At 40.3% G+C, this 14792-nt stretch overlaps 1 protein-coding gene across 7 annotated transcripts in view; it reads left to right on the forward strand.

Annotated features, from left to right (window-relative positions):
- Positions 1 to 3414: 3414 nt before the first annotated feature.
- The window catches only part of TCERG1 (transcription elongation regulator 1), a 65027-nt gene continuing 53649 nt past the window's right edge, over positions 3415 to 14792 (forward strand). For 4 of the 7 annotated variants that reach the window (XM_064277846.1, XM_064277849.1, XM_064277858.1 and 1 more), the window contains exons 1-4: positions 3416 to 3534; positions 9491 to 9716; positions 12317 to 12469; positions 13482 to 13989. In XM_064277846.1, the coding sequence (XP_064133916.1) occupies positions 3476 to 3534; positions 9491 to 9716; positions 12317 to 12469; positions 13482 to 13989 (946 nt within the window). In that variant the 5' untranslated portion in view covers positions 3416 to 3475. Of the gene's footprint in view, positions 3535 to 3810; positions 3993 to 9490; positions 9717 to 12316; positions 12470 to 13481; positions 13990 to 14792 lie in introns of those variants that run through there. The other 3 variants (XR_010319705.1, XM_064277875.1, XM_064277854.1) reach the window with 2 other exon arrangements.

Raw genomic sequence — 14792 nt, forward strand, 5'->3', positions numbered from 1 at the left:
AAAAGGTTGGCAGTTCAAATCTACCAGGCGCTCCTTGGAAACTCTATGGGGCAGTTCTTACTCTGTCCTGTAGGGTTATGAGTCAGAATTGACTTGACGGCAATGATTTTTTTTGGGGGGGGGTAATGGTTAGTGATCACGAGCATTTCCTTATATGTCTGTTACCTGCTTGAATGTATTCTTTGGTGAAGTGTCTGTTCGCATCCTTTGCCGATTTTTAATTGGATTATTTATCTTTTTGTTGTAGAGGTGTTGGATTTTCCTGTAGATTTTAGAGATTAGAACTTTGTTGGATTTGTCACATCAAAAATTTTTTTCCAGTCTGTAGGTTCTCTTTTTACTCTTTTGATGAGCATAAGTGTTTAATTTTAGAAGATCTCAGTAATTTAGCTTATCTTTTGGTGTTTGTGTATTGTTAGTTGTGGTTCGTATCCTGTTTATGCCCTGTATCAGGGCCTCTAGAGTTGACCTTATTTTTTCTTCTATGATCTGTATTGTTTTGGGTTTTGTATTTCGGTCTTTGATCCATTTTGAATTAGTTTTTGTGTATCATGTGAGGTATGGGTCCTATTTCATTCTTTGCAGATGGACATCCGGTTTTGCCAGCACTGTTTGTTAAAAAGACTGTCTTTTCCCGCTTAGTGGGCTTTGGCCCTTTGTTGAGTATCAGGTGACCATAGGTGGATGGATTTACATCTCAGTTCTCAATTCTGTTCTGCTGGTCAGTGTGTGTCCTTGTACCCCTATCAGGCTGTTTTGAGTACTGTAGGTGTGTAGTAGGTTCCGAGGTCTGGTAGTGCAAGTCCTCCTACTTTATTCTTTGATAGTGCTTTGCTTATTTGGGGCCTCTTCCTTTCCATATAAAGTTAATGATTAGTTTTTCCATCTCTTTAAAGAATGCTGTTGGTTTTTGGATCAGGATTGCATTGTATTTGTAGATTGCTTTGGGTAAAAAAAAAAAATTTTTTTTTGGGTAGAATTGGAAACCCTGGTGGTGTAGTGGTTAAGTGCTATGGCTGCGAACCAAAGCGTCGGCAGTTTGAATCCACCAGGTGCTCCTTGGAAACTCTATGGGGCGGTTCTACTCTGTTCTAGAGGAGTCAGAATAGACTTGACGGCACTGGGTTTTTTTTTGTTTTGGGTAGAATTGACACTTTCTCAATGTTGAGTCTGCCTATCCATGAGCATGGTATGTTTTTCCATTTACGTAGGTCTTGTTTGGTTTCCTGCATTAGTGTTTTGTAGTTTTCCTTGTACAGGTCTTTTACGTTTCTGGTTAGGTTTATTCCTAAGTATTTCATTTTTTTAGGGGCTATTATAAATGATATTGTTTTCCTGATTTCTTTCTCATCGTTCTCTTTATTGGTGTATAGGAATCCAACTGATTTTTGTGCATTTATCTTGTATCGTGCTATTCTGCTGAATCTTTCTATTAGTTCCAGTAGTTTTCTTGTAGAGTATTTTGGGTTTTCTATGTATGGTATCCTATCAGCCTCACATAGGGACAATTTTACTTCTTCTTTACCAGTTTGGATGCCCTTTATTTCTTCTTCTTGCCTTATTGTTCTAGCTAGGACTTCCAGGACGATGTTAAATAGGAATGGTGATAAAGGGCATCCTTGTCTCGTTTCTGTTCTCAAGTGAAATGCTTTCAGCCTCTTTTCATTAAGATTGATGTTGGCCATTGATTTCATATATATACCTTTTATTATGTAGAGGAATTTCTTTCTATACCTATTTGATTGAGAGTTTTTATCAGGAATGGGTGTTGGACTTTGTTGAATGTCTTTTCTGTGTTGATTGAGATGATCATGTGATTCTTTTATTTATGTGGTGGATTACATTATTTTCTAACATTGAGCCATCTTTGCTTAACTGGCATTAATTCCAGTTGGTGGTGGTGTATCATTTTTCCAATATGATGCTGATTTTTATTGGCTAGAATTTTGTTGAGAATTTTTGCATCTATGTTCATGAGAGATATTGGTCTGCAATTTCCTTTTTTTGTTGTGTTTTTGCCTGGTTTTGGTATTAGGGTTGTGCTGGCTTCGTAGAATGAATTCAGAAGTATCTCTTCCTTTTCTTTGTTCTGAAATAGTTTGAGTAGTACTGCTGTAAGCTCTTCTCTGAATATTTGGTAGAAAACACGTGGACATGTTTTCAGTTCTCTTGGATCATGGTTTTTAAGAGTCGGATTTTGCTATCAGGCTGCCTTAGGTTTAAGGCCAGGGTTTAAATGCCTTGGGCTTAACTGCTCTGGCATTTACTAGCTGTGTGACCTTGGGCAAGTTACTCAACATCTCTGTGCCTAGGCTCCTTATCTGTAAACTGTGGCTAATTACAGTACCTACCTCTTAGCATTTTGTGAGGTTTAAAAGATGTAAGATATGGAAATTATTTAGAACAGTGCCTGGTATATATATAGTTAGGGTAAAATTTAACTAATATTATTTTAACAGTATTTTGAGTTCTTTAATGATAGTTTATCTTTATTGTGCCTTTGAAACACCAGAGCCCAAAGTTTTGCTTCTTTTAAAAAAAAAAAAAACTCAGAATTCCTATTGGGCATCCAAAACCAAAAACCTAAACCCCTTGCCAACCAGTAGATTCCAATTTACAGCGACCCCATAGAGTTTCCAAACCTGTAAATCTTTGCAGAAGCAGACTGCCACATCTTTCTCCGACAGAGCCAATGGTGGTTTTGAACCAATGACGTTTCGGTTAGCAGTCCGGGCCTTTAATTCTGTGTAATAGTGTGCTGATTTCTGATAAGAATATTTTGAAATTGATGGAGAGATGTTTTAAACTGTAAAGTGTGGAAAGGCTTGCCTTCCCCAACTAACTTATTTTCATGCAGCAACCCATCAGCCTGCAACTAATTGTTTAGTACAATTTGGTGGGGGTATTCCTGTAGTTAATTAAAAAAAAAAAAAAGTATTATTTAATAACATGGATATAACCGGGCGGTAATTTAAGACTCCTGTTCCGGTAAAACCGGGAAATAGCTCATTTCCCCAGCAACTCTGTGATTGGTTTAGGTGCCACGCCGGCCGATTTTTTACTGGCTCAATCAATAGAAATGGTCCCGGATTGAGCAGTTGTGGTGACCAATGTCGGCCCATTACTGGCTCTCCTGAAAACGGGCAGACACGTGGCTAGCGCAGGCCAGGCTGTACGTGGGAGGACCTAGTTTTGCTTTCCGCGAGAGGGCGCAGGCGGTTCCCCAAGTTGCCACAGTCTCATTTCCCATAAAGCCACCGACCACCAATCAACGGGCTGTCTCCATACCGCTTTCAAAGTCGGCGGGTCCTTTATCCAATAGGGAGGTGGAAGAGTCCAGCGCGAAGATTGATGGAAACTGTTTCCAATCACCTTATAGCTCTCCGCTGTCTCCGCCTCTCCCTCACGGGATTGACGATTATTCCGGCCAATAGGGGACGCCGGGTCGGCGGGTGGATGAACGCGGCCCTCTGTAATGGCGGAGCGTGGCGGGGACGGGGGGGACGGTGAACGATTCAACCCAGGGGAGCTCAGGTAAGGGGCGCTGCCCTCCCTCACATTTCGGATCCCGAGTCTTAGGGGCTAGGCCTGCCGAGCTGAGATCCGGGGCTGAGGGCGGGCAGCGGAGCTTCAGCCCCTCGGGGCCGGGACCGCATGGGGTTGAAGCAGGGGGAAGGGGCAGGCGGCTGAATGAGAGAGCCGGGCCGGGCTGGGCTGGGCTGCGTTCCCCTGCATGTTCTCGGGGTGCTCCCTGCGGCTTTTGCGGGGCCCCGCCGCCCTCGCAGTCGGCAGCCCGACGCTCCCGCCTTGGGGGCCCAGCCTCAGCCGCGTGCCGCCTCCGACTTGGCAGCCCTCAGCCTTCCCCTCCGGCCACTCTGCGCCGCGGGCCCAGTTTTCCTCTTCGTGGCTCCTCCACTTTGCAGTTAATTCCCCGGGACCCTTCGTCACAGCTGGGTGCCTTCACGCCCTCCTCAGCCCTTTTGAGTCTCCAGGTTTGTCCTTTTCTTTCGTCTCCTACCCGTTGCCTTTTTTAACTTTGTGGCTTTTTTCTTTTCTCTAATTTTTTCTTGTCATTATAGTTGGGAATAACAATAACTAGCAGTAACTGTTTGTTAGGTGCTTCCTATGTGCCAGTAAGCCCTTTACTTAAAGTAGATTGTGTCATTTAATCCTCACATCCACGCTCTGAAGTAGTTGCTATTCTCATCTTACAGGCCACAGATCCTAGGACTCTCCAGTTAAGTTACTTGCCCATCTTACAGGTGAGGAAGCTGAGCCACGTAGAGGTTGCATAGGTGGAATTGTGGCTCCAGGAAGTGCCGTGAAACCCGGCAGTCAGGCTCCAGGGCCGACGGTCTTAGTGGCTCTTGTTCCCTTCTCACGCCCTGCAGTGACCTTTCTTCCTCTAGAATCTCCATGCCTATGGAATTTTAACTAAAATTTGATAAAGTAAAAGTGTCCTGGAAAAATCCTGTCTTCGTCAGTGGTTTTTTGATGAAAAAGAGGCACTGTATTTTATGTACATTTAACATATTTTGTTCTGGTTGAGAAAAATGTCATTTCAGATGTTCGAATTCTCATTTTGAATTGTGCCGTTGTCAGCATTTAAAAATGAAAAAGAGAACAGTGTAGGTTATGAGGATCCTGTAATATTGTTTAAAAGAAATATTGTTTAGAGTGTATTAAAAAGATGAAATTGTATAAGGAAATGGGAATTGTTATCCAAGATTTTAGAAGAAAATAATTTGTCTTAGATCCCGAATTGTCACCAAAAAAATCTATTTTGGCAGAAATGAAATCTTATTTCAGAGATGAACCTCAAGTCCTCTAAACCCCACTTAATACACGATAGTAAGGAGTGATCAAAGTGCATTGTTAGGGTCTTTCAGTATTAGTGACGGAAAGTTTATTCTTGAGTCTGATCTCAAGAGGTCACTTAGCTACTCTCACATGGATTTATTAGGGAATATTAGTATGCATTTTAGAGAGTATTTTTCTTCAGCTCTACAATGAATAGCCTCTTAGACTTAAGTGTTCTTTTGCAAATACAAGGAGCCCTGGTGGTGCAATGGTTAAGTGCTCAGCTTGGTTGCTAACCAAAACGTTTGTGGTTCAAACCCACCAGCCGCTCTGTGGGAGAAAGATGTAGCACTCTGCTCCTGTAAAGATTACAACCTTGGAAACCCTGTAGGGCAGTTCTGCTTTGCCCTATAGGGTCTGTATCAGTCAGAATCAACCCAGTGGCAACGGGTTTGGTTTGGATTTTTTGGTTTTGCAAATATAGTGTATACCTTAACTTCCTGGATTGGAAATTGCTTCTAGAGGATATTGTACAGACCTTTATTTTAGCATTTCTCATGATTTATAGAATATTAGCTATTTATATTCCCTCTTTGATGGCAGAAATTGGGGCTTAGTTTTCATATTCTTATAGAGTGCTTTTCATGGTATCTATCCCAGTGCCTGGCAAGTAAGGTGTTCAGTAGATACATGATAAATAAATGAAGATAGAAGATTTAGACATGGTTGCTGGATTAAGCCAAGATTTACTGAGGGTGTATACTACATGGTAGCCACTGACTTGGGTGCTGGCAGTATAGCCTTGAGCCAGACCAAATAAGCCCTTGTACTCAAGGAGCTTCCATTCTAATTAAGACTGATCTAAATTCTAAAACGAATCACATCACTGCCTGCAGTTGTGAAGTGATTTATACAAGGTCATTGGGTAGTTGGCAGGGTCTGGACTAAAACCTAGGTCTCCTCACCATCTACATAATTTGCCTTCCATATATCAATAGATAGGATTAGAGGATCCGATCTTTCCACCTCCCACTCCCCCCCCCACCAAGATTAAAGTGTTTACAGCCTTGCCTTCACAAGTGGAGGATTGCATAGCCAGAGTACTTGCAGAGAAAGTGCATTACATTTGTATTTCCATGGTGTTCCTGTGAATTTTTTTTTTTTTTCTTTTTGTGTGTGTGTTTTTCTATTCATGCAAGTAGGATTTTGTTTTTCAGAAAGGTGGTTAAGTGGTAGGAATGCAAATCACCTACAATGGACAGAACTGAATCGGAAATCCAAATGCCATCCATGCCTTTATGGTTGAGTGCCATTAATGTAACTTTTACAGTCAGATTTATATAGATGTTTTATCCAGGGCTTTTGTTTATCTGTGAGTACTTTGACTTATGACAAGGTACTTTCAGTCTAAATTTCCTCAGTAGTAAAAATAGGAATAAGAATACTCTGGTGTTACTTCTGATTGTCTTAAGTAAGTTATTTCTCTGCACCATAGTTTCCTCTGTAAAAATGGTGTCAAACTTACTTCGCTAAGTTGTGAGGATTAAAAGAGTTAACACAAAGTCCATATAACTGTGCCTAGTATAGATACAGTAATACTTAGTGTTTGCTATTATTATTAAAACAATATTTGAGCCCCTGCCATCCTGGGCACTCAAGTGCAGCGGTATACTAAGGGGAAACTATGTATTAGTGGGTAGAGATACATGAGTGAACAAATAAGTGAGTTACTTTTTTATAGCAGTTATAATTGAAAATTCAAATTGGGTAATGTGACAGAAGGGCTGAGAAGCTGGAAATGGGGAAGGGGTTTGAGATGACATTGAAGCCGAAACTGAGTAATGAGGAGCCAGCCATGTGAAGATCTAGAGAAGAGCATGCCAGGCAGAGGGAACAGCAAGTGCATAGTTTTCATGGGAGTAATGAACTCGAAGTATTTGAAGATCAAAAAGAAAGCTAGAGTCTGTAGAGAGGTCAACAAGGACCAGGTCATGTAGGGCCAATACTAATTATTATAGTAATAATAATAATAGCTAACACTAATATTAGTATCATTTTAACAATTGTAATATTACTCTACTGATGTTATAACAACAGTAGTAATGTTGTTGTTAGGTGCCATCTAGTCAGTCCCGACTCATAGCAACCTTATGTATAACAGAACAGAATGTTGCCCAGTTGTGCACCATCCTCACGATCATTGCTGCGTTCGAGCCTGTTGTTGCAGCCACCGTGTCAGTCCATCTCATTGAGGGTCTTCCTCTTTTTCGCTGACCCTCTACTTAACCAAGCATGGTGTAATAGTGGTAATAATAGCTAATACTTATATGTGCTAGGTGCTATTCTAAGTACTGTAAATATTAACTTATTTAATCTTTACTTCAGGTCTGGTAAGGTTGTTGTGAAAATGCAGTGGATATAAAGAGGTAGCTCATAGGTAAACACACCTGGCATCAGGAAGTGGCAGCTTTAGGCTGTAGAGAAGGAAATGTGTGAATTTTTGTCACCATCTTAGTGGCAGACTTTTAAAAGTCACCTAATCAAATTAACAACAAAGTGCGTTTTACAGGTAAAGCACTGTGCTAGGTTTTGTTGGGAATAAAAGTAATAGCTGAAATAGTTTTCTGTGTACTGGATACTATTTTAAGGGTCTCATGGGAATTGTCTCATTGAACAGAGATGAGGTAGGTTTATTTCTCTTCACCACTTATTTACATCAAATGACAGATCACTTATTTGACTCTATCATGATCCTAGAGCCCAAACTCTTAACTCCAAGCTGTAGCCAACCCATTACCAAAACAAACTTGTTGCTGTGGAGTTGATTCCGAAACTCATAGCAACCCTATAGGACAGAGTGGAACTGCCCCACAGGGTTTCCAAGGCTGTAATCTTTATGGAATCAGACTGCCACATCTTTCTCCCACAGAGCAGCTGGTGAGTTTGACACACTGACTTCTTAGTTAGCAGCTGAGCACTTAACCATTGAACTACTAGGCTCCTTAAGCTATTGCTAGGAAGTCTGAAATTCCAACGATCCTACAGATTTTTTTTGAAAAGGAGGAGACAGATTAAAAGGAAATCTAAGAGCCCGGCAAATTGTTAACTCAAGACTAAAACAATCTTTCCTTGGTGGTTAGTTTTTTTTCTGCCCCCCAAATTAAGACATTTTTTTAGTAACAGTGGCAGTTTATATTTCAGGGGTACGTATAATTTGAAAAAGACCTTCTGCTTATTTTGATAGAGTCTGTTTTCTTATTTGCAGGTTGATAAGTGTCTACCTCATAAGGTTGCTATGATTAAATGACTTAATATTTGGAAAGAGTTTAAGGGCACTACCTGGCATATAGTAAGCACTTTTAACGGTTAGTAAAAATTTTAAAACAGCACTAGTGGGAGGAGATAGGTTAAAAACAAAAACAAAAAAACAAGATAATACCATCTGATGTGATATTACTTAACTGCTTAAATGCTATGGAGAAAATAGGGTGTTTAGCTAGAGAGTTAGGGGAAGCGTAGTCAAAGGGGGAAGGCTTTCCTTCAGCGAGTTCTAGTAATCTCCTAAACTCTGCCCCTCTCCTCTTTAAAACTGTATTTGGAATAATTTCAGATTATAAAAAAATTGCAAAAATAAAGATAGTACGCTTACTGTTAGCTGTTTACCTCTTTTGCTTTTTCATTTGCATGCATGCTCTGTGTCATTCTGAACCATTTGAGGGTAAGATACGTAAACCATTGCCCTTTACCCTTGAAAACTTGTATGTGTTTTCTAAGAATGGGGATTTCTGTTGCTTAACCACAGGGCAGTTATCAACTTTCATTTACGTTGATTACAACACTTTTGTCTTATCTACTGTCCATATTTCCAGTGTCGTCAATTGACCCAACAAAGTTCTTTTTAGCATTTTTTCCTTCTAGTACAGGACCCAGTCTACAGTTAGTTTTGTGTTGTCGTGTCTCCTTAACTCCTTTAATCTGGAACATTTCTACAGTCTTTCCTGATACTGATCTTTCTGAAGAACTCAGCTCCCCCCATAAATGTTTAAATAGAACACTTCTTATTTTATATTTGTTTAATGTTACTTATTACTAGATTAAAGTTATATTCTTGGCAGGGATACTGCATAGGTGATACTGTGTCTTTCAAGCACACAGTGTCCATCTGTCCTTACATGGTACTAATTTTGATCACCTGGTCAAAGTGTTGCCTGATTTCTCCATTATATAGTCTGTCTCTTTTTTTTTTTTTTTAAATCCTGCCTTGCAACTAATAAGCAGCGTGTGGGGAGATACTGGAAACCCTGGTGGCGTAGTGGTTAAGTGCTACAGCTGCTAACCAAAGGGTTGGCAGTTCGAATCCTCCAGGCGCTCCTTGAAAACTATGGGGCAGTTCTGTTCTGTCCTGTAGGGTCGCTATGAGTCGGAATCGACTTGGCAGCACTGGGTTTGGTTTTGGGTTTGGGGAGATATTCTAAGACATCCATATATCCTCCTCATTGAAACTTCCTCATAGGTTTAGCATTCATTGATCATTCTTACTGATCCAGTTTTTACCATGATGGCCGCAAAATGATGAATTTGCAACTCTGCTCTTTTGTAAGCACTTTTAAAATTTGATGTAATTAGAGGTCGGTAACTACAGTTTTGGAGTTTTGAGAAAGGAAAATTTATTCATTGCTTTACCACACAGGATGGCTCAACAGCAGGCCTTGAGGTTCCGAGGCCCGGCTCCCCCACCAAATGCAGTCATGCGCGGCCCACCACCTCTCATGAGACCTCCTCCACCTTTTGGCATGATGCGAGGTCCTCCTCCACCACCTCGGCCCCCCTTTGGACGTCCTCCTTTTGATCCTAATATGCCACCAATGCCTCCTCCAGGAGGGATTCCTCCACCTATGGGCCCTCCACACCTCCAGGTAAACAGTGTAGAGGTTGTTATTTCTTTGTTGGCATCAGCATCGATATTATGTATGGATTTTACATTAAAAACATTTTTTCTGAAATAATTTCACTATATAGGAAAATGGGAGCTAAAGAAAACATCCATATATTAACATGTTGCTCCCGAAGCAGCGGTAGTGTTAATTATATAGAAATTCAGAACAGGAATTGAGATGATGGTAGAGAAGTATACATAGAAAACTAGGATTAAGTAGGGTAATTTTTACCTGCCTTTATCCTTGAAGATTATCTTTAGTAATCTGTCATCTTTATGGGAAATAAAGTTTGAAATCTTATGGTAGAGGGGGTGAAATTTATTTTCAATGATATATGTTGCCAATGAATGTAAATACGTATGCATATATATTCCTGAGTAAATGCTTTCAGAAATGATGCCTAGGGTAGATCCTGGAAGGTGACAGCAAACATTTTATGAACATAATACATAGATTTTTTTCTGTCCCCCGGGAGGAAGAAAAATAGAAAATAGGATTATTTTACCATTTAAGAAAGGGATTTTTATGGAATTTCTTCAAATGGAAAACCTTCCTGGTATTTTAACGTGGGGCATTTCTCCCTCTAGTGTATCTAGACTCACCGTCTGAAATGAGGTCATAAAGGTATTGACTCTCAAATGTTTGTTTACTTTTAGGATTACATATTTTTTTGAGTATGTATCTGTGCTTTCTTAGTTTATCCAGTTTGTACAGTTCTGACACCAAGTAAATACAGTGGTATCATCTGCCTTCCATTAGCTTAGATAACCAAGAATTAACTATATTAAAAATAGAGACAGATGGTGTATTATTTTAGTAGATAGCGGTGTGTTTATGGTAAAGATATATGGTTTTAATACTTTGCTTAATAATTTTAGTGCCTTCCTAGTAATGAATAGTCCCTCCCACGTTTTAAAACAAATTGCTGAATGGTTTTTATATTTTCTTCAAGATTAGAATAAGAAATAGCTTTTGATTTAACTGACTCTGGCATAATTTGGTTCGTATGAATATGTTTTAATCTGTGTCGTTAAGAGTTAAACCTACTTTCAAAACATTATAAAACGTAATATAACCCCCTAGTGGAAATAGATCAAATTTTGTAATGGGATACTTTATAATGTTGTGATGCTTTTCTTGGTCTTGATGGATAATTGTGGTTTCACAGTAAATCCAAGTGATTTCCAGCTAATGGTTCATGAGACATACTTGGATTGGATATTTTATAGGGCCGCTATGAGTTGGAATCCACTTGACGACAGTGGATTATTTTATAGAACATGTGCTGATGCTTGAAGGACACCAAACTGAATACAAAAAAGTTGGAGAAAGAAAAAATTTTTAGAAAAAGGAGACATGGCTCCACATTATTAGTATAGTGTCAGTTCCGTTATCCAGAGTAAAGTGCTTTGGATAATTGGATTTTAATGTAACTTGTACATTATAGAGGAAATCTGTTTTAATCACTGTTCAAAATCTGTTTTTAAAATGTCAGACCGCTTTTTTTGCTTTAGTAAGTAAGATACAGTGGTTGCAGTTGAATTGTTTGCTGCAGCAATCATTGAAGAATGGCAGTGGAGGAAGTATTAGAGATTGGGGAGAATTGGTATTGGCTCTTGGAAATTTTTTTTAAAATAGCATATCCTGAGTTGAATTCTGATGTTCTAGTAAGAGTAGAATGGGTAATTATTTCACTATGTCTTTTAACTTATGATATTCTTGTCTTTGATGATCTGTATTATTATGATATTAAAAATACCATCCAAACACCAAACCTGGTGCCATCAAGTTGATTCCAACTAATAGTGACCCTGTAGGTCAGAGTAGAACTGTCCCATAAGGTTTCCAAGGAGCGGCTGGTGGATTCGAACTGCTGACTTTTTGGTTAGCACTTTTGGTTAACCACTGAGCCATAAGGAGTTTTTTTATTAAAAATAGATGGTCAGTATTTTCCTACCCAATACATTTTTCTTTTGTAGGAAAATAAAGGGTTAGGTATATTTGATTTTTCTTTTTTTTGGATATCACTGTATTTGTTTGCAAAATAGTGTTTCTAGTATGGTTGGTATGTGTTATTGGTGAGCTCCGGAGATATTGGTGTGTCTAGCGAGGGCTTGTGTCCTCTTCCTTGAACAAAGGCTCTCGAAAAGCTTGTATTTGTTGCTATGTTTTGTAAGATGATAAAGACCAAATTCTGTTATGCAAAACTTTTTCATTGGACTAAAGTAGGTCTTAATTTTTTAGTTCAGTTGTTTAGTTAGCCCTGAGGAGGATATAAAAACAAGTTTTTAAAAAAAGTAACACACTACTCGGTATATGAAAACTGCAGATAAAATAATTCACTCATAATTTCATAACCGATAAATGACTGTAGTTAATGATTTGATGTATTTCTTCCCTCAGTTTGTTTAGTAATCATTTTTGTTAGAAACTTTCATTACACAATCTAGACAAATGTATTTAAATAGACTATAATACTGGCTTTGCTTACAGTGCTTTACTTCTGGGTATAATTTAGTAATAATTTGAAGGAAAAAAGATAAATACAAGTCGCCATTATTGTTCTTGTGCATTAATAGAGACCACCTTTCATGCCTCCACCAATGGGAACCATGCCTCCTCCTCCGGGTATGATGTTTCCACCAGGAATGCCTCCAGTGACTGCTCCTGGTACTCCAGCACTGCCTCCTACTGAGGAAATATGGGTTGAAAATAAAACTCCAGATGGGAAGGTAAATTATGAAATAATTTAAGTTGTTATCTTCTTGATCGCTTAGATATCTGGCAGATTGAGATACTAACTATAGCATCCTTGCCAGTTAAGAATGAGCCTAGGGCAAGCAAGGGGTGGGGTAGAACTTTAGGAAAAGCTGACTGGATTGGAGTTCTCTGGTGACTTAAGGATGTCTGGAGTACTAACATACATTTACCTATGATTTTGGAAGCTTGGATTTTAGATATGTGTTGGGAGTTCCCAGGAGTACCCCCAGGGTTGGTGATTGACTAGGAAGACTCACAGGACTCAGCATATAGTTGTACTGACAGCTAAGACTAATTACAGCAAAAGGATACAAAGTGAGCAGAGGGAAAAGATGCATGAGTGAAGTCTGGAGGAAACCAGGTACAAACTTCAGGAGTTGTTTTCCTGTAGACACACATAGGATGTGCGTAATTCCTTCAGCATGGAGTTCTGAGAACACATGTGAAGTTGTCTGTCAGGGAAGCTCACTTGAACCTAGGAGTCAAGGATTTTCATTGGGGCCTGGTTACGTGGGCACCCTCTGCGAGAGCATGTACCTCCCGACTCCCGGAAGGAAAATTGTTCAGCGTAAACCATATTGTGTAAGCAGTTTAGGTACAGTGAGCCATTATCAGTTAGGAAATGGGGATAACCCTTTTGAAATCCAAGTTCCTAGATGCCATCCGAGGGCCAGCTTTGCAAGCAGACGTTTTCCAAGGATAGCAGTCTCAGGCCTGCTGTGTTAACTCTTCTCTGCACAACACATAACATTGGTTTTCCTTTTGTATGTATGCGTGTGAATTAAAAACTATCATGTCGATTATAGCAAATTAGAGGAAGGAAGAACTACCTATAGTCCCATAATATATGAGCAACTAATTTTGATGTATTTTCTCTTTTTTAAGTTTGTTTTTTAGATGCCTTTTAAGACAAAATATATTTGCGTTATCATTTTTATTGATAGTGACAGATTCTACGATACCAATAATTTGCTTTCTCTGCAGGTTTATTATTATAATGCTCGGACACGTGAATCTGCATGGACCAAGCCAGATGGAGTTAAAGTTATTCAGCAGTCAGAACTGACACCTATGCTTGCAGCCCAGGCACAGGTTCAGGCCCAGGCCCAGGCGCAGGCCCAGGCCCAGGCGCAGGCGCAGGCCCAGGCGCAGGCCCAGGCGCAGGCGCAGGCCCAGGCCCAGGCCCAGGCCCAGGCCCAGGCCCAGGCCCAGGCCCAGGCGCAGGCGCAGGCCCAGGCGCAGGCGCAGGCCCAGGCCCAGGCGCAGGCCCAGGCCCAGGCCCAGGCCCAGGCCCAGGCTCAGGCCCAGGCCCAAGTCCAGGCCCAGGTCCAGGCCCAAGTCCAGGCCCAAGTGCAAGCACAAGCAGTAGGAACTTCCACCCCTACAACAAGTAGCCCAACGTCTGCAGTATCCACTTCAACATCATCATCTACCCCATCCTCTTCCACTTCTACCACGACAACGGCCACTTCGGTTTCGCAGACAGTATCAAGTGAGTACCAGCCAGCATGTATTTTTACTTAAGGGCTAGAGAAATGAACAAGCAGGGACTGCGTTGCATTCTAAGATGATCCTAGTGTCTCTGGTATTGTCCTTGATGTTCTCAAAATACGTTTTTGTTTTTAGGACTTTTGGATTAGAGAAGAACAGAAGTTTACATTAATAGAGGAAAATATTTACCCAATTGCAGTTCATGAAACTAATCTGGGGAAGTGCAGTTAGCTGTTCAAATTGGCCAACAGTAATGCTGAATGCTGCGGATTTTGCAAAACAAGTATAAGACTTGGCCCCCATCTTAAAGAGCTTCCAGTTTTTCTGAGGGGGCAAGAATAATACATGTGAAGTAACTACAGGATAGTGTACAAAATTATATAGCGAAATTAAAAGGTTTTCTGAATTCAAGAAAGGGAGAGATGTAGGTGGACTACGTGGGTATTGAGGTTGATCATAAAGGATGTCGTGTAGGATTTGAGTAGGCCAGCAAGTGAGGACGGGGCTTTCAGGTAGAGGGAATAGCATGAACAAAGGTCAAGAGATGAGAATAATGTAGTTCATGGGATTGTGTAGGAAATTCTTGAGGCACAAGGGTTTATGTTGGTTAATGGATAAGAGTGAGACCAGGTTATGAAAAGTCTTGAAAACAGGCCAGTTGGTGAGGCAGGCAGCAGGGGGCCTGAATAAATGCACTGTTTTAGAAAATATTTTTTGGTGCTGGCTTTGTGGGCAGTGTTGAAATCAGAGACAGTAGGAACTTTTCAGTAATCTATCTTACAGGTGGGTATGGCCTAGAATGGG

This window comes from Loxodonta africana, chromosome 2, assembly GCF_030014295.1.
Source record: "Loxodonta africana isolate mLoxAfr1 chromosome 2, mLoxAfr1.hap2, whole genome shotgun sequence".
NCBI lineage: Eukaryota > Metazoa > Chordata > Mammalia > Proboscidea > Elephantidae > Loxodonta > Loxodonta africana.